Source organism: Dendrobates tinctorius, unplaced genomic scaffold (genome assembly GCF_039654945.1).
Source record: "Dendrobates tinctorius isolate UK_male_01 unplaced genomic scaffold, ASM3965494v1 ptg000086l, whole genome shotgun sequence".
NCBI classification, from domain to species: domain Eukaryota; kingdom Metazoa; phylum Chordata; class Amphibia; order Anura; family Dendrobatidae; genus Dendrobates; species Dendrobates tinctorius.
Window position 1 is genome coordinate 7,066,628 of NW_027361754.1, and position 19,112 is coordinate 7,085,739.

General features: G+C 45.1%; 1 protein-coding gene across 2 annotated transcripts in view; it reads left to right on the forward strand.

The window, feature by feature from the left end:
• Positions 1-13,631, forward strand: part of LOC141097643 (uncharacterized) — a 105,715-nt gene extending 92,084 nt beyond the window's left edge. For both annotated transcript variants that reach the window (XM_073584978.1, XM_073584979.1), the window contains exons 21-32: positions 140-222; positions 480-640; positions 745-907; positions 1,180-1,346; positions 1,997-2,063; positions 2,158-2,289; positions 2,892-3,221; positions 3,346-3,461; positions 5,667-5,758; positions 7,391-7,508; positions 7,772-7,885; positions 12,548-13,631. In XM_073584978.1, coding sequence (XP_073441079.1) covers positions 140-222; positions 480-640; positions 745-907; positions 1,180-1,346; positions 1,997-2,063; positions 2,158-2,289; positions 2,892-3,221; positions 3,346-3,461; positions 5,667-5,758; positions 7,391-7,508; positions 7,772-7,885; positions 12,548-12,706 — 1,702 coding nt within the window. In that variant the 3' untranslated portion in view covers positions 12,707-13,631. The remainder of the gene's footprint in view (positions 1-139; positions 223-479; positions 641-744; positions 908-1,179; positions 1,347-1,996; positions 2,064-2,157; positions 2,290-2,891; positions 3,222-3,345; positions 3,462-5,666; positions 5,759-7,390; positions 7,509-7,771; positions 7,886-12,547) is intronic.
• The last annotated feature ends 5,481 nt before the right edge of the window (positions 13,632-19,112 follow it).

Genomic DNA, 19,112 nt, shown 5'->3' on the forward strand with positions numbered 1-19,112 from the left:
CACCATGCACCTTATGTAAGACCACTATATAGCATAAATCAACACATATAGTAATTGTACATGTGACTTTTTGCCAGACGTCACCTTTGTCCCCTTTACCTTACAGTCTTGTTTGATATCCGCATGTTTTCTCTTTTAGTCTCCAATTTTATGAATCTGTTGGCACTCACGGCTCTGGAGAAATGCAAGACAATGGGAAGAAGGAAATCTCTTATGGATCAGGTGCATACAGTACATGATGTGTACGGGTCAATGTTGCTCAGCCTCTGCTCACTGTGTGCTCCCTGTTCGGATCCCTATAAATAAGTGTCTGCTATTAATAAATATAATTTACTAATTAAAATTCCCCAAAATAGAATTTTTGTAATTGGACCTGATCTGTCTGGTTGGTTTTACTCTCTCTAACCACATTAGCCATCACTATTGGTATTTTTCCTATTCATTGGCCACAGAGCCGTCACAGACATACTTTGTCTTAGTTCATAGGAGCTGTGTACACATCCTGGAGGATTTCAATGTACGAACTTTATTTGACAAACTGGAAGATCAAAATCTTCACTTGACGTCTCAGCTAGGAAGACACCGGAACGAAACGCTGTCCTTCTACAAGGCCTTCATACACAGGATACAGGTGCTGAAGGTGAGCCCGTGGCCATCTCCGTGACTCAGATCTACTGTATGAAAGGCTCTGGTAATTGTTTTGGTTGGGTCATGTATATTGTTTTTTTTTCTTTCCTTTAACAGGAAATGTTACAGACCTTTGAGCTGGGGACCAATAAAAGTGTTGAGTGGAGGAAAATTCCACTGGAAGGTGAAGAGGAAAGTACAAGAGCCACCATGACTTCCCAACAGAGTCAGAGCTCGTCCCTGAGCATGAACCAGGGATATAACACCGAACCAACCCAAGGTGAGGCTCTCACATGTCCTGGAAAGCAATTATTTATGTTACTATATGCCTGCAATGAGGCCTCCTTAAAGGAGTTGGCACTACTTTGAGTTCCTTTCATGTGAACAAATTGCCATAGATGAGCTCTTTTTGTAATTACCTCACTTTTCTAAATACGTCTGTAACCTCAGATAAATCTTGACTTGATGTCTCGCTTACTTTTTGACTCAATCAGGGACACATTGAGCGCTATTTTCATAATTACCTGCTGTAGCATACTGTATTAATTTCAGGAGTTTTCATGCAAGAAGCGACCGCACTTATGAAAGTTGTAAAGGTCACATTGATGAAGATCTCCACTGAGCTACCAGCAAAGAAAAACATGTCTGCTAAGGAGCAGCACAACTACATGAAGGGTCATAATGGAGCCAGAGCAGCAAAACCCCTGGAGAACGACCAGGTTGGATCTCACGGTTAAAAGTTATGGGTGGATTTGGGGCATTTTAGTTTTACTTATGTGCATGTATTTTTGGCTAAGAAGCGTTTTTTTGCAAAAGGGTTTTATAAAGTTTTGTAGTGTGTGTTTTCTGTGACAGACCTCAGAATGAGTTAGCAGTGATCTTGTTCTCGGGTCTGTAACCCTTATCTCTACTCCTAAATCATCTTCTAAACTGATTTAAGACCACTTCTGCTTAACAACAGAAGATGAATAGGCATTACACCTAATGGTAACTCATTTCAGTCTGCTGTGTACAATGATAAACACGGGATGTAGAAATAGAATGCTCAAGAATTCACAAAAAAAAGACCCTAATGCGTCTAGTTCACTGCACAGGGTGTTTCGGGGTCTGAGACTCATACCTTCAATGGTTGTAAACTAATGGGATGTCCTAGGAATATGGTTTCACTTTATAAGGTGGGAACAAGCTAATGATGGGTTGGTTGCTGACAGTTTTCACAGTTTTTGATATTTTATGGTTTTATGTCTGTAATTTCTAACATATGAAATATGATTGGAATGTGAATTATTCAATTAGCGGAATTATGCTACTAACTCTACAACGAGGGACACAATACCCGAATTCTGAATATTTTCTTACTTTACTTTAGACTTCGGCCAATAAGATCGCTTATGAAGGTCTGATGAACGGCAACATACCGATGCTTTCTTCTGTGGGTGCGTCATATCCAGTGATACATTAGAATAGTTAGGACCATTCTGTAAGATTTGTTTGGACCTGGATATTTAGATTTTACTTTTACTTTCCTAGGGTCGCAGTTACACCCACAGCTCTTTATGACGGCGTTGTACAGAGAAGAAAACCTTAAGAAACTTATCACTGCTAGCCCTCTATCTAGGACTTTGGAAGAAATCAAACAAGCACTTAATAAACAGATGCATGGTACTGATTGGTGACTGATGTGTGACAAATGATGGGCGACGTCTGCTCTAAAGTCTTCATAAAACTTGTTACTATAGCTTCTGTCACATTTTCAAAAAAACAAATAGTCTCTTCTTCATTCTATGATATGAAATAGACTGACCATTCACATTTATTGCAATTTGAGTTTGCTTTTTCTTAAACAAGGCATCAAATCCCACAGACACAAATAGATTCTCTAATATGTCTTGTGCTTCATAATTTGCCATTTGCTCTTTAGCAGTGGGCAGTTCTTCTTTATCATCATTCCGACAGCACTAAAGGTGCCGGATCCATCATTCCATCATTTCCCAGCTTGCATTGCGCCAGCCACTGTCCAGTGGTTTCCTTGCTCTGAACTGAACGCTCACCTCTCTTCTTCAGAGTGAAAGCTGCAAGAAATATATATATTTTTTTTACATGAAAAGAGATGAAAAATCACCAAAAATTCTTAAAAATGTATATTTACTAAAAACGTGATAATATAAAAAAGTAATTTTCTGATGACACATTCTCTTTAAGTCAACAATAACCACGTTTATTGCCACAACTCAATTACTCTCGCTTCCACTTTTATTTTTTAGAGAAACAGAAAAGCTTTGAGCCCGTCACCATCGGTAGCCTTGTCCCCATGGACATGAGCCGGCTCTCCCCCCGTCAGTCAGTTGTGTTCCGGTTTGGCTCCGCTTTCCTCCATCTTGTATGTCATGGCTGCTCCCAGTTTCCTTTGCTTCTCCTGATAGCTCAGACAGTCCCCAGAATCCAGAGTCCTGGGCAGCTGATGGGGGATCTGCATCTCGGAGATTACTATTATGATGCAGAAAATAAAGCTTTGTTTGTGCCGTACCCGAGCCTGGACCATGTCGGGGAGCTGGCAGCAATCATTGTGCATGCAGTGGCACAGATCGCTACAGGTGAGCAACAGAGTCTAAAGCCTGTAGAACAATGAGGTAGATATTATAATGTGAATACAATGTGTAACTTATTATTAGTCACTTTTTATCATAGTGGCTGATGCTTTGCTCTCTTGCTTTTTAGGACTGCATCAGACCCCAATTAAGAATGAATACATACAGTGCATCAATGGAGCCGTCAGGGCAATATCACACGCTTTCTTTCATTCCTGGGGTGCAGAGAGGCCAGGGATGCTCACAGTAAGTGCTGTCAGTACACCCCAGAAGCTCTGTGTCTATGGTGATTGATGAGGAATGCATATATTTGCAGACATCTAGTTATCGTCATACATGTGATAATGGTGTCGTCACTTACATATTTCTGGAGCTACGAACCTGCCACTGACGTATTACTGCTGAAATGGCTCCTCAGGGAAGACCTTCCAAATAACTAATATTCATGATAAAAGGGATTATTGGCTTCAGAAAAACCCTTGTGCTCCCGGTATAGCATGTTTTAAAAACACAAGCTGCTCTTTTCTCACCTTCCCTCAGGTCTCATGCTGCGTCTTCACCACTGCTCCCAGTACCTGATATTGTCTACAGCACTGATATAACATTGAAAATGTTGCAGTCAATAACTGAGATCAGCGGCTTGTGCCGTCAACTTGTGCAGGGCTGCTGAACTCATGGCGTCAGTGCTGCAAACTATTACAGACACAGGGCGCTGCGGTGCTGAAACAGGGGAGAGCAGGTAAAACACAGGATTTTTTTTTTTATAAAAAATTTCAACTGGAAGGAAAAGAATTTTTATGCAGCTGGAAAACCCATTTACAGTCCTGCTCATCGTTATTGGCACCCATGAAGTTTAAGGACATAATGTGGAATATCTCCTGAAAAAAAAAGAATCAAGTGAAACAGTATTTTTTTGCATAGAGCACTTGTGTTACATACAAAAGAGCAAATGATAAACAATTATTTAAAACAAAAACAATGGAAAAACCTGGTATTAGCACACTTTACATTAAATGAGTATGGAAACACATTGTGACTCGCCTGCGGTAAATCACAAATGAGAATCACCTGTGATTAATTGGCAGTGCCCAGGTGACATGAATTAGCCATAAAATGTCCTACCCAGTGTAAGAAAACTTGATTTGAGTCGAAGATCATGGATCCTACAGCAAGAAGATGACCCAAAGCACACATCCAAAAGTACACAGAAAATGTTGAAAAGAAAAAATGGCCTGTTTTAAAATGGCCAGCAATGAGTCCTGACCTCAATCTCATTGAAAATATTTGGGGTGAGCTGAAATCTGCCTTTGGGAAAAAGAACCCGGCAAACATACAAGAGCTTGAACAAACTGCAAAGGAAGACTGGGAGAAAATACCAGAAGTGCAAGAAGCTTATAGATGGCTACAAAAAATGGTTGGAGGCTGTTATCAATGCCAAAGGGTGTGCAAATACGTGTTAATTAGGGGTCCATTTATTGCTGCACATGCTGTTTATTCTGTTTCTTCTTTGAAATTGCAACATGTATATTGAAAACAATGTTTTATTGTTGTATTACTTTGGACCAGTAATTAAAAAAGTCCTGAGAATATAACTTTGGTAAATTTCCATTTATTTATGAAGATATTGTAAAATCCCTGAAAAAAATGAAGTGGTTCCCATAATGGTGAGCAGGACATTAAGTTAAAGGGAATCTGTCACCCTTTTTTTCGACTAGGAGCTGCCGCCACTGACATCAACGGCTTATCCACAGCATTCTGTAATTCTGTAGATAAACCCCCGATGTAACCTGAAAGATAAGAAAAAAGAGTTAGATTATACTCACTGGGGGGCGGTCCGGTCTTGGTCAGATGGTTATTGCGGTCTGGCGCCTCCCATCTTCTAACGGTGACGTCCTCTTCTTTCCTTCCTGTCGTGGCTCAGGCGCACTGCTCTGCCCTGTTGAGGGAAGAGCAGAATACTGCAGTGCGCAGGCGCCGGACCTCTCCCGGCGCCTGCGCACTGCAGGACTCTGCTCTGCCCTCAACAGGGCAGAGCAGTGCGCCTGCGCAGGAGCCGCGACGGGAAGAAAAGAAGAGGACGGCATCGTATGAAGATGGGAGTAGCCGGACCGGATGGCGACACCCATCAGACCGGACCGAACGCTGGGGTGCATATAATCTAACTCTTTTTTCTTATCTTTCAGGTTACATTGGGGGCTTATCTACAGCATTACAGAATGCTGTAGATAAGCCCCTGATGGCGGTGGTGGCAGCTCATAGTAAAAAAAAAAAAAGGGTGACAGATTCCCTTTAAAGGTAGGTAGGAAAAAAACTTTTTTCTGCCAAGGCTCCTAGTGGCCAGACGTGTATCCACAGTCTTGCGTCTGCAATGTATTCAAGAAGGATTTTATTGTAAGTACTAAAATTCATCTATTAGTTTCATTTTCTGTGTTTTTGATATTCTCCTTTCAGGGTGTTGGAGAAGCAAATCTTGACATGAAAACCGCAATCCGAGACCTTCTGATGATACACAAATTACCAGATCAATACCAGATGCAGAGAAGGTAGGGACCACATTCTGTCGATGTGAAGCCCATCTCCATTAAAGGGGTTGTCATCACTGCACAGCCTTTTCTTAACTTTAAGTGCCGTACATATCCTAAAGAAAACCATATGCTTATGGTGCTTCCATATACTTACACAGAAAACCATATGCTTCTAGGACTGGCACCATTCCTCCTGTTTTTAAGGAGATTACGAGACATTGTAATGTCACCTGAACACCGCAGCAAATCACCAACGTCTGATCGTCTGCAGCACTCACAGTTCCATCTGATGGAAGTATGAAGGCTGCATCAGGCAAAAAAGCAACATCTCAGGAGGGTTTTTTTATGTTATGTGAGTCACTTAAGTTTAATTGCTGAGCTTGTGCTCATACACAGCCAATCCAAACAAGCAGAGCTGAAGTGTAAATTATTGAGGTAGACAACAGCAGTCTGAGCCTCTGATAAGACTGGAGATGGATTCTCAGTTTGCACCATATATTAATGGAGATAACATCTTAAGGCCCCGTCACACATAGCGATCTCGCTAGCGAGATCGCTGCTGAGTCACAAGTTTTGTGACACAACAGCGATCTCACCAGCGAGATCGCTGTGTGTGACAGCGATCAGCGACCGGCCCACCTGCCGGTATCACTGACCGCTGCAGGGAAGGCCAGAACTTTTTTTTTTGTCGCTGGTCTCCCGCTGGCCACCACGCATCGCTGTGTGTGACAGGCAGGAGACCAGCGATCAGCGCTAAAATAATAAAAAAAAAAAAAAAAAAAAAAAATATTACTATTCTCACCTTCTGACGTCCTGCGCAGCATTCCCGCCTCTCTCCACGCTCCGGTCCCAGTGATCCTTTGCAAGAATGACCGCAAGACTTCGCGATCCAGCGAGAACGGACGTCATCGCGGTAATTCTCGCAAAGAATTACTGGGACTGGAGCGTGGAGAGAGGCGGGAATGCTGCGCGGGACGTCAGAAGGTAAGAATAACAATATTTTTTATTTTAATTCTATTTTTGACATGAATCAGCGCTGAACACAGCAATGCCACATGCGCGGCGTCGCTGTGCTAATCGCTGGTGAAGCTGTCTGTGTGACAGCTCACCAGTGATCACATAGCGATTCACCAGCGATCCTGACATGTTGATATCGTTGTCGGGATCGCTGGTAAGTCGCTTAGTGTGACGGGGCCTTTAGCTTGAGTTGCCAATCTGAGCTGTGCAAATAAAGCAGGACACACACACACACACAAAAAAAACCCATCAGCATTGATTTAAAGGCCTCTTGATGGCACTGATCATTAGATGTCTATCTGGGGTCAGACTTGTGAGAAACTCGCACGAGTTTCGCACCTCAATGCCCGGCACTGCTGCCGGCACTCGGGACCGGAGTGTGCAGCTGCATGTATTTCTATGCAGCCACACACTCCGGTCCCAAGTGCCGGTGGAAGTGCCGGGTATTGAGGTGCGAGACTCGTGCGAGTTTCTCGCAAGTCTGACCCCGGCCTATGTGAGATACTCTCCACCTCCATGGGGTAACGGTTATGGCTGCCCCCACTCATTACTCACCGTCAAAATATTTCAGCTACATGTAACTACTCCCATCACCTGCAATGTCATTTCCTTCTACACCTTTTCTTTTATCAGCTGTGAATTTTACAGCAAGTTTAGAAACCAGAGAATCATGGAGAATGTGTTTGTGAAGAATTCTGGCCACCTTCGAGAAAATGCTAAAGAGGACTGTTCAGAGCAGACGGCCACAAAGGTGAGCCATTAATGTCCATTACATCCTGTATAGCGCATATACCACTATGAGGGACACAGTGGTAAACAATGTGGGATGAAGTGATGCATTAGCGACAGTGGGAGTGTCAGTCATGTCGGTGTTTGCCATAAGGGCCCATAGCCACATGCACCAGCCCTCGGGTCACCAGGTAGTCTTGTACTGTATCGTCCTATTCACAATGCAGGTTCCTCCTGTAAAATAAAGTATATGTCCTCACCATTGATATTTGTATTGTGCGTCAGGAGGCGGCGATAGATGCTCTCAATGAAGAATTCCTCCAGCTTGTAACAGAAGCAATGGAAAACCAGAGAGAGTCCAGAGCTCTGAGCGTCCGGACAGAGAGTGATCCATCTGTGGTAAGTTTTGCTGACTGTCACATGGTGCCGTAATTGATGCAGGCATTGAACAAGCAGGGAATGTTGGGAGATTTTAGCTCTGAAGCCTGCAGAATTGTGACTATAGATCTGGAGTATAAAACACATGACCATACATCTGCGATGTCAGATGAACAGTCATTCAGCCATCAGCAGTATCTCCTCACCTCTTCATACGCATGAATGCTCTACTGATTATTTGTGTGATTTCAATGTGGAGAGAGGAGAAAGCCGCTGCCAGATGCCTGGTGGTTACTGATCTACCAGAGAACTAAAGGCTCACATCTATAAATTCCTATAGACCGACCTTGATCTCGACCAACATCATCCAGCGGGGGGAGTGATATACTGTACATTAGATTACATTAGATATCGGCATGTTTGACCGATTTTGATCTGAAGTCAATGGGGGCTTTTGGGTTAAAATAAGTATTGCAATGTATATTACTATTTATTTAACTTGTACATTATTTTTTGTGCCACTTCTGCCCTTTGGAGGTCCAGTAGGGACATCGTTGAGTTTGGGGTGCTGTGAGCAATGCTCAGTTTTTGCTACATTTGGGTACATAAGGGATAGATCAGGAGGCTGCCATGTCACTTCCATCACTGCTCTTTTTGTCACCTCTTTGTTGCACTCTACTTTACCTAAACACACAGAAATGCTCATTGCAATGTGCACCATCCTCAGAAACCCGCTCTCCCCTCGTTGTCTTAGAAAGTTGCTAAACTTTTCATAGTTAATTAAGATCTCTGCATCTAGGGAAGGGAAACTTTATTATTTACGGTACTTCCAGAGGCTGAAAACTCGAGCTTGACCTGTGCATACAACATATCGCAAACTGTGCTGACTCCAGCCTCTTATTAAAGTCGGGCTGGGCACTATATACAACTGGACAGTAGTGATTGTTGTCTGCAGCTTCTACAAGTTTTCCACAAGGTCATAACTCTTTTCATCTGTGCTGGAAAACAGCCAAAAGGATCTTTTATTATAGCAACTTCAGGTTTTACTGAGTCATAATCATCCTCCGTGTCCTGTGTACTGAACGTCCCAAAGAAGAACGGTAAACAGCGCAATGTCCCCAATGTTCTGCACCGTGATGACCGATTGGAACTTCCATACAAACAAGATTTAATATGTAGATTGGAAACCAATAAAAGCTGTACAGACGGTCAGAAACAAATTGGGTCATGAAAATACATGTGTAAAGTAATCGATCCTTTGTTCTTGGTATCTGTCATGATCAGAGCAAAACTCAAAATAGTTTGATGACTATTGAACCTTGTATGTGCTGGATTATCAGAAATTCTGGATTATACGATGGTTATAAAACAGTATATACAGAGATTCAGTCCCACGCTATACGTCTTCCTGCAGAACAGAATAATGTAGACTCGCCTTTTTACTCATTATTAATGAATGTTGTCTGTTCAATTTAAAAAATCTTGTAAAATGCTCAAATTATACTAAAAAATAAAAGTAGAGCTAGTTCCCTCACCGGCCCCCACTGCTTCCGATACCACACCAGTCTTTACCTTCTGCAGTGATCATGTCCCAACTTGAGAGCATGTGACTGCGGCAACCAATCACTGTCAGGGCGTTTGCTGGTGGAATTACAATTTTGATTTAAGTTCAGGCCGCTAAACAAGTGTGATCGACAATATTGAAGTCACTCAACGCTTGTTACCTGGCCTTTTTAGCGTAGGTGCACACGTTCAGTAATTAGCAGTGCTTTGGACACAGTACATGTCTGCTGTATCTAAAGCGCTGTCGGCTATTGAACACAGGTGAATCCACAAGATAAATAGACATGCTGCGGTCTGGAGAGATGCGCCATGTCAGTCTCCATGGGTGAGCCACGGGCATCTGTGCACGCATAGTGCACACGGGATTTCTTAAAATCCCATCCACTATGCTGTAACATCTGGATGCTGCACAAGTACACAGTGTCCAACCCGCATTGTTTACTGACCGTGTGCACCTACCCTTACTCTAGCTGAAGAAGAATGATACGTACAGATAGTCGTCGATACAGTATAATGAAGGTCCCATATAATACATATAGTAGAATGCACTCCCCATGGGCCTTGATAGAGTATAATGCAGCCCCGCACACACAGTATAATGCAGGCCCCACCCCCACACAGTATAATTCAGACCCCCACAAACACACAGACCTAGTATAAGGCAGCCATCTTCACACACAGTATAATGCAGCCTCCCCACACACAGTACAATGCAGCTCCACACACACACTGTATAATGCAGTGTCTTCAGAGTATAATGCAGCATCCTCAGAGAATAATTCAGCCCCCTAAGAGTATAATGCAGCCACACACACACACCGTATAATGCAACCCTCCTAGAGTATAAAGCAGCCCCCTCAGAGTATAAAGCAGGCCTACACACAGTATAATGCAGCCCCCCCACACACATAGTATAGAACAGCCCCCACACACAACACAGTATAGTGCAGTCCCACGCACACAGTATCGTGCAGCAGACACACACACACAATACTTACCTCTCCTCTTTTCCATTGTGCTCTGGTTTCTGCAGTTTGTCTCAGCATCTCATCAGCTCCACTGCTGGCACACGCTGTGTCAGATGCAGAGGGGGAGTGATGGAAGAAGGATTGTCACATGACGCTCTCTCCTCCACCACTGCTTTCAACTGTATCAGCACCTTTGATGCCAATAAGTTGAATGCGTGATGCGGGGCGATGCTGAGCCCCTCTTACTTAGAGGCCCCATAGCAGCTGCATAGTATGTCATTATTAGTGTCTCACCACTGGCTGGGGGCCACTGGAGGAGTGGGAGCCCTAGGCAGCTGCCTGATCTACCTGCCCCTATCGCCGGCCCTGATCATCCATACAGGCTCCCCGGCATCGCGCTCCTGCGCAGGCGTACTTTTCTGGGCTCTCTGACCTTTCCCGGCACCTGCACACTGCAGGACTTTGCTCTGCCCTGAATAGGGCAGTGAAGTACGCCTGCACAGGAGCGAGATGCCAAGCAGACTTTGTGGATGATACAGGGTCGTGTCATCCACACGAAGCATGCAGGAGGGCGCCATTGAAAACAGATGGGAGGAGTCAGACCAAGAAGAGCAACACCCATCAGAATGGACTGCCCCGCAGGTGAGTATATTAAAACTTATTTTTCAGTCCTTCCAGGTCAGGTTGGGGTCCTATATACAGCATTATAGAATGCTGTATATAAGCCCTGAAAGGCGGTGGCCGTAACTTATATTGGCCAAAACTGATGACAGGTACTCTTTTAAGTATATTTTCTGTGAATTTTTGGAGCTTTCCAGAGAATAATACAGTATATCTGGCTGCAATTGTGCAGCCAGGCTCTGATTCATGCTGTGACAAAGAGCGACAGTTAGAATTTTAGAAAAGGGATGGAAAAAGCGCAATTTAATAGATCGAAATTTATTAATAAGCAATTAGAAATTCATCTATTTTGTGCTGTTAAATGTTCATTTACTGTCTGTTATTTTGGAATCTTGACATCACGTGTCATTTGAATGTTTTGCTCCTTTTTGTTGATTCTGGTATGTACTTAAGGAATGTAAGGCTGTGTGCACACGATGCAGATTTGCAGCGGTTCCGCAGCGGATTTTACCGCGCAGAAACGTTGCATATCCGCATTGTGATGTACAGTAGCCTTAAAATCAATGTAAAAAAAAAACCGCTGTGCAGACGCTGCGGATTTTTCCACGCGGTTTTCCCGCGGTACAGAATCCGCAGCATGTTACTTCTTTTGTGCGGTTTTCCATCTCCCCTGTCACCAAATCCGCAGGGGGAAAACCGCACAAAAACCGTCATTTGACCTGCGGATTTCTTCCATTCTGCACGGAAAAATCCGCAGGGCCAAAAAGTACGTCTGCACTCAGCCTCAGTGTATTGCTTCTTTATGTTTTGTGTGGCATTTCTTGAGGAAGGGGTCATTGAGACCCTGAAACGTGTTGAATAAACCACCATTACCATTCCACTATTTCTGGAACTTTAATCCACACTCTTTGTGCACAAAGAACGACAGTTAGCATTCGAAACGCGTCACTTTTTCCTTCTTCCAACATATGCCTCTTTTCATCATCATTATTTTAATTTTTTCTAATAAAATCTGAAGATTTAATCCATCCCAGGAGCTGCAACGAGCAATTCTTCAATTTTCTCTGATTCATGCTGCTTGTGGTATGGCCTGCACAAATCGGATGACATGTTCCCTTGAATGAAGCACGGTTGCAAATATTATTTTTATCCCCCAACTGCATACATTTAAGAGCACAAAAATCTTTAAAGAAATGTTATATAAAATAGTATATAAATTATACTTGTCTGTGTGATATGATATACGATAAATGTGTTTGGCTGTGTTTACAATTCCATGATGAGTCCCACTAATTGCTTCCATATAATAAACTGTATTACAACCAGTCATCAACAAGGATACGCTGCAGCCATCAGTCTCCTTTTTGTCCTATTGTGTCCCATGATGTATCTCCACTGGAAAAATATTTCTCAGAGACAGGTGACCGATCACTCACACGTTTAGAAGCACAATTAGGATTATAGAAATGACTTTTGCAGTTAGTTCTTCCCTTTTTGACACTGCAGAAACTTATGGAGATTTGTTTTGTAGTTTAATAGGATAGTGGAGAAGAAGGACCTTGCGGTACTGCTGGAAATACAGAGGCGGCATATGTCCGAGAAGATCAGCGCTGCAGAACGTGAGCTGCTTTTCCTGCATCCACCTGACTCTTCGGATTTACACACGTCCGGTTCCAACCAGGATGAGTGACTTTTTTATGGTGTAGATACATATGAAGCATAGATGCGGCCACAAGTTTTGTGCTTAAAGGAATTTGCAGAAAATAACATTTAACCTTTGGGTATGTTCACATTTTTGTTGTGATTTTTTTTTTTTCCAGCAGTAAAAATGCACACAATGAGCAGAAAAATAAAGTAAAACTTCCATGTTAAAATGTGTTTTTGATGCAGTTTTTGTTTTTCTATTATTTCTTTTGTTGCTCACCCTCATTTATTTCAATTTGGAAAACCCAGTAAAATGCAGTAATTTTTTTTAATATCTCGCAGGACAAAAAATCACAGAAAAAAAATTCAACTTCTGATTGTGTTTTCATAAATCAAATTTATCTAATTTTGCTGCAACTGTAAAAGGCTACATTTTTCCATCTTAAAAGAATGGGTAGAAAAAAGCTATGGATTTTCTGCAGTGAATTCACATCTTTTCTGCTTTAAAAACTGCGTGCGTTAGTCATAGATTTTGTTGGCGATTTTGTTGAGAATTATACCCTTGCAAAGGTGAAGACTGCAATGGACTCTGCACAACGAATTAACAGGCCAAAGATTTTAAAGTCTGCATTATTGATCAATTTACACACAGAAAATTTGTACAATGTATAGATGATATTTGTAATATTTTATTCAATAACGTGGCCAGTGTTGTGGGTACCCTTCTGATTTTTCACACACAAATATGCAAGGAAAATTCTCACCAATTATAAACCGTGAGCATTCTCTCTTAATTTAAGAAAGGTTTTGATTGCCTGCCATTTTGAATACCTTCTCATAGCTGGAAGTTTGCTACAGTTGTATCCAGTCTAGACAATCCTATGGACTCATGCTGATACATTTTCCTTGTACTGATACAAAGTAGCAAGTTATTCAAGCTGGCAAAATAAATGTTTACTTTGTGCATCGTTCACATCTGCGCTGTTATTTCTGCTTTACTAAACAGAACATTTTGGAAAATGAAAATACCAGAAGTGCTGGAGAATCAAAGGCTCCTGATAAATCCCATTGATAAGTTAGGGTTTGCTAGTTTTGCGCTCTGTTGGCAGTTTGTTTCCTCTCATTTTATTAGTAGAGCTGTGAATAGTAATAACAATGGTGATTTATTATCATGTATAATACAGGGGATGGAAAAGGAATTTTTCACGAGTGTTTGGCTGCGCTGCTGGACATAGAGCGATCCTCAAGTGTAGTAATATTTCAGTAAAATAGGGTTTTATTTGTCAAAGCGTTTTGTCTGAAAAAGGAGACGGTTTGTCTCTGAAACACGTCGACAAATTAGACACTATTTTACTGATATATCAGTACCCTTCAGAATCGTTCTATGGCCAGCAACGCAGCCACCCACCTGGCAAAAAGGAGATTTTTGTGTACTCACCGTAAAATCTCTTTCTCTTAGCCTTTAATTGAGGGACCCAGAACCGTGGGTGTTATGCTGCTGTCCACTAGGAGGCGACACTATGCATAATCTGAAAAAGATTAACTTTGGCTCCTCCTCTGCAGTATACACCCCTGGACGGCGTCAGCCTTCTCCAGTTTTGTGCAAAAGCATTAGGAGGAATATACCAGAAACATAACCATGCCTGTAAAAAAGGCTACTATAAACAGGCTCAAACAACAATATGAGAACCCAACCATAACAACGGCCCGCAAGGGCAACAAGGTGGGAGCTGTGTCCCCCAATTAAAGGCTAAGAGAAAGAGATTTTACGGTGAGTACACAAAAATCTCCTTTACTCTGTCGCCTTATTGGGGGACACAGAACCATGGGACGTCCTAAAGCAGTCCCTGGGTGGGAAGCAGTGGACGAATATTGTGCTGACAGTCCCCTAGACTTGGGGTACTGCTGCCTTCAGGACCCGTCTACCCAGGCTCGCATCCGCTGAGGCCTGGGTATGCACTCTGTAGTGTTTTGTAAATGTGTGCAGGCTAGTCCAAGTGGCTGCCTTACACACTTGATGGGCTGAGGCTTGATGCCGAATGGCCCAAGAGGCCCCTACCGCCCGCGTAGAGTGTGCCGTGATACCGGCCGGAAGGGGAGAATTGTTGAGGCGGTAAGCCTCTTGAATGGTGGACTTGATCCACCTAGCAAGGGTGGCTTTGGAAGCTGGTAGGCCCTTGCGAACGCCTTCTGGAAGAAGGAAAAGTGAATCAGACTTCCGGAAGGGAGCAGTCCTAGACATGTAAATACGCAATGCCCTGACAATGCCTTCTCTACCCTATGAACGGGAGCCGGGCAAAGAGACGGTAGTGATATTTCCTCATTGAGATGGAAGCTGGACACGACCTTCGGAAGGAAGGATTGTACTGTACGGAGAACCACCTTGTCCTGATGAAAAACCAGGAAGGGTTGTCTGCAGGAAAGAGCTGAAAGTTCAGACACCCTGCGTAGCGAGGTGATTGCCACCAGGAAAACCACTTTCTGTGATAGAAAGCGGAGTGAGACCACCCTAAGGGGTTCAAAAGGAGGTGACTGTAGTGCTGTCAAGACCAGGTTGAGGTCCCACGTCTCCAATGGACGTTTGTAGGGGGGAACCAATCGGGAAACCCCTTGGAGAAAAGTCTTCACTTGCGGCTTGTTAGCAATACGCCTCTGAAAGAGCACTGAAAGCGCTGACATCTGGCTCTTCAGCGAGCCCAGGGATAGCCCGGCGTCCAGGCCTGACTGAAGGAAACCGAGGACCTTTGGAAGAGAATAGGGAAGTGGAATCTGCCCACGAGAGTCGCACCATGTGAAGAAAAGCTTCCAGGTACGATAGTAAATCCTGTCTGAAGTTGGCTTTCGAGCCCTGATCATGGTTTTAACAACGTCTGGTGAAAAACCTGCTTGGGTCAAAACCCAGGTCTCAATGGCCACGCCGTCAACTTGAGAGCCCCTGAGTTCTGGTGGAAGAACGGGCCTTGTGACAGGAGGTCGGGACGTGTGGGGAGACGCCAGGGAGCGTCTGCTGTGAGTTGCACGACGTCGGCGTACCATGTACGCCTGGGCCAGTCTGGAGCGATCAGAATGGTGGGAACACCCTCTTGTTTGATCTTCCTCAGGACTCTGGAGATCAGGGGGAGGGGTGGAAAAATGTACAGAAGCTGGAACTGGGACCAGTCCTAAACCAGGGCATCTGCTCCGAGCGACCGCGGATCGCGCATCCTGGCCATGAAATTGGGAACCTTGGCATTGAGATGGGATGCCATCAGATCCACGTCCGGGGTCCCCCAAAGATGACAGATCTGACAGAAGACTTCGGGATGGAGAGACCATTCCCCCGAGTCCATTCCTTGTCGGCTGAGATAGTCGGCTTCCCAGTTGTCCACACCCGGAATGTGGACCGCGGAGAGCACCGACCTTGCAGCCTCCGCCCATTGTAGGATACGCGTTACTTCGGTCATCGCCTGGATGCTGCGGGTGCCGCCTTGATGGTTCACGTATGCCACTGCCGTAGCATTGTCCGACTGTACTCTGATATGAGAGTCTGCCAGCAAGTGATGGAAGGCTTTCAACGCCAGAAAGATGGCCTGAATTTCCAGGATGTTGATGGGCATGGTCGATTCCCTTGGTGACCACCTGCCTTGCGCTCTGTGATGTAGGTGCACCGCGCCACAACCCATAAGGCTTGCGTCGGTGGTCAAAACCTTCCATTGACCGGAGAGAAAGGATTTTCCTTGCAAGCGAGGTTGGCTTGAGGCTTGAGCCGCCAGTGCAGGGACCTCCTGGTGTTGGCTGATAACCGGAACTCCCTGTCGAGGGAGAACGGATTCCTGTCCCAGGACTTGAGGATGGCCAGTTGAAGGGGTCTGAGGTGAAACTGGGCAAATGGTACCGCCTCCATTGCTGCTGCCATCCTGCCAAGTACTCTCATGGCATACCGGAGAGATCTGGGGGACTTGCGGAGGAGTGTGTGAACTCCCAGACGGAGAGCCAGTGCCCTTGTCCCTGGGGAGGATCACCAAACCCTTGGAGGTGTCGAATAGCATCCCCAGGAAGGTCAGAGACTGACTCGGGGTAGTCGAGGACTTCCGTAGATTGATTAACCATCCCAGGCGCGTCAGAGTGTCGATCGTGATCGAGACGTTGACCTCGCAGTCCTTGAGGGTGGGGGCCTTGATGAGAAGGTCGTCCAGGTATGGAACGACTACTATGCCTCTGGAGTGCAGAACGTCCATGGTAGCTGCCATGACCTTTGTAAATGTTCTGGGAGCCGTGGCGAGACCGAACGGGAGGGCCACAAACTGGTAATGGTCTTGGTTGATTGCGAATCAGAGAAACCTCTGATGGGCGGGAGCAATCGGTATATGCAGGTATGCGTCCTGTATGTCTATGGAGGCAAGATATTCTCCTTTTTCCATAGACGCAACGTTTGACCAGAGGGATTCCATGCGGAAGTGACGAACTCGAACGTACTTGTTGAGTTGCTTGAGGTCTAGTATGGGTCGGACGCTGCCTCCCTTCTTGGGCACCACGAACAGGTTGGAGTAGAACCCTCGGAAGAGCTCTTCTGCTGGGACTGGCACTATGACTCCTGCTCGCAGGAGGGAAGAAACCGCTTGACGGAAGGCCTGAGCTTTGAGCGGGGATTTTGGAGGGACAGAGGGAAAAAACCTGTGCGGTGGGCTGGTAGTAAACTCGATTTTGTATCCTGAAGACACTATTTCCATGACCCACTTGTCTTCTGTAATAGGCAGCCAGACCTGCTGAAAGAGTAGCAGTCGTCCGTCTACAAGTGGGGTGTCTTCCAGAGGGCATGAGTCAGGATGAGGGAAAAGTCTGAGGTTTTCCTCCATTAGGTTTTGCCTGGCTTGCCTTTGATTGCCAGTTCCTGTCCGGCCTCTGTGCCGCACGTGTGTTTTCCCTGCGGGGGGATCGATTACGGTTTTGTGCTGGGCGTGAGACGGACCAGCCTGAAGAATTCCGAAAGGATCGGAAATTAGATTGATTACGCCTTTTAAATGTGCGTTTTGGTCTTAGTTGAGGGAGGGAAGTACTTTTGCCCCCGGTAGCATTGGATATCATTGTATCCAGCTTTTCACCAAAAAGACGGCCACTGAAGTACGGGAGATTTGTTAGGGACTTTTTTGAGGCCGCATCCGCTTTCCATTCTCTTAGACAGAGAATACGCCGGATTGTGATGGCGTTTGATGCTATTCCCGCTATTCCTCTTGCAGAGTCCAACGCTGCATGGACCATGTAATCTGCCACCACTGCAATTTGCACCGCCTGGTCCGCCAGCTGAGGATTTGAAGCTTGAAGGCCCTTTTGCAATAGATCAGCCCAAGCCATGATGGCCTTGGCTGCCCAAACTGAAGCAAATGCGGGAGCCAAAGAGGCACCTGCCGCTTCAAAGATTGAACGAGCCATGCGTTCGACTTGTCTGTCTGCTGTGTCCTTGAGGGTTGAACTGTCCGGCAGCGAGAGAAGCGTTTGTGCTGCCAGCCTAGAGACTGGAGGGTCCACTTCAGGCGGATCTGTCCAATCCTTGGTGTCTTTCTGTGGAAAGGGGTATTTTGCTTCCAAATACTTGCGATTGGCAAATTTTTTCTCAGGCTGCGAAAAATGCTTAGAAAGGATTTTTTGAAATTCCGGGTGATTAGGGAAGACCTTCGATGGTTTCTGAACACTTTCAAAGGAAAGCTTGTGTTCTGGTGCTTCCGGGGTTGGATCTGAAATGTCCAGCACCCGAAGGATGGAAGAGACGATATCCTCAACTATCGCAGTATTGTTAGGGGGACAAGGGAGCAAAGCGTTCTCTGTTTCGTTATCTAAATTGGAGTCATATATGCCCTCTGAGTCATGCGCATCGCTAAGGAGCTCCCTAGCGGGTGAATTAGGGCGGAGGTTTCCCGTGGTCTGAGATCGTTGTGGAGATCCGCATTGTCCTTCTCTATCAGGGGATGGCCTCGGTGACCTGAGGCCACTGTGTCTTTCTCTGGAGGGGGAAGACCTATTGCTATGTGAGGACGCAGATGAACGCGACCTGTGGGTCCGCTTACGCCTCGAACTGTCGGAAGCGCCCTGATCATGAGACCGGACGTCCCTTTGCTGGGTAACGTTCATAGCCGAGACATGACCCTGCAGTAATGTGGAGGTCAGGTTATCTATAGATTGTGTCATGGACTGCGACATCTGAGTCGCCCATTCCGGCGCAGTAGCGGTCGCAGAAGCATTGGTAGGAACTTCTTGGGGTTCTGATCCTGTTTTTTGGGTACAAACCCGGCAGTGCGGGTACGTGCTGCCGCTGGGGAGAGTGGCCTTGCAGGCTGTGCAGACTGCATAAAAGCAGTCTTGCCTGGTTCTTTTCCTTGAGCCCAACATAGTACATAGGCTGATTAGTGGAGGCCCTACAGGGGTATCTACGCAGAGGAAAGGAGTAGGAGAGCGCTATATGGTATAGGAATTCACAG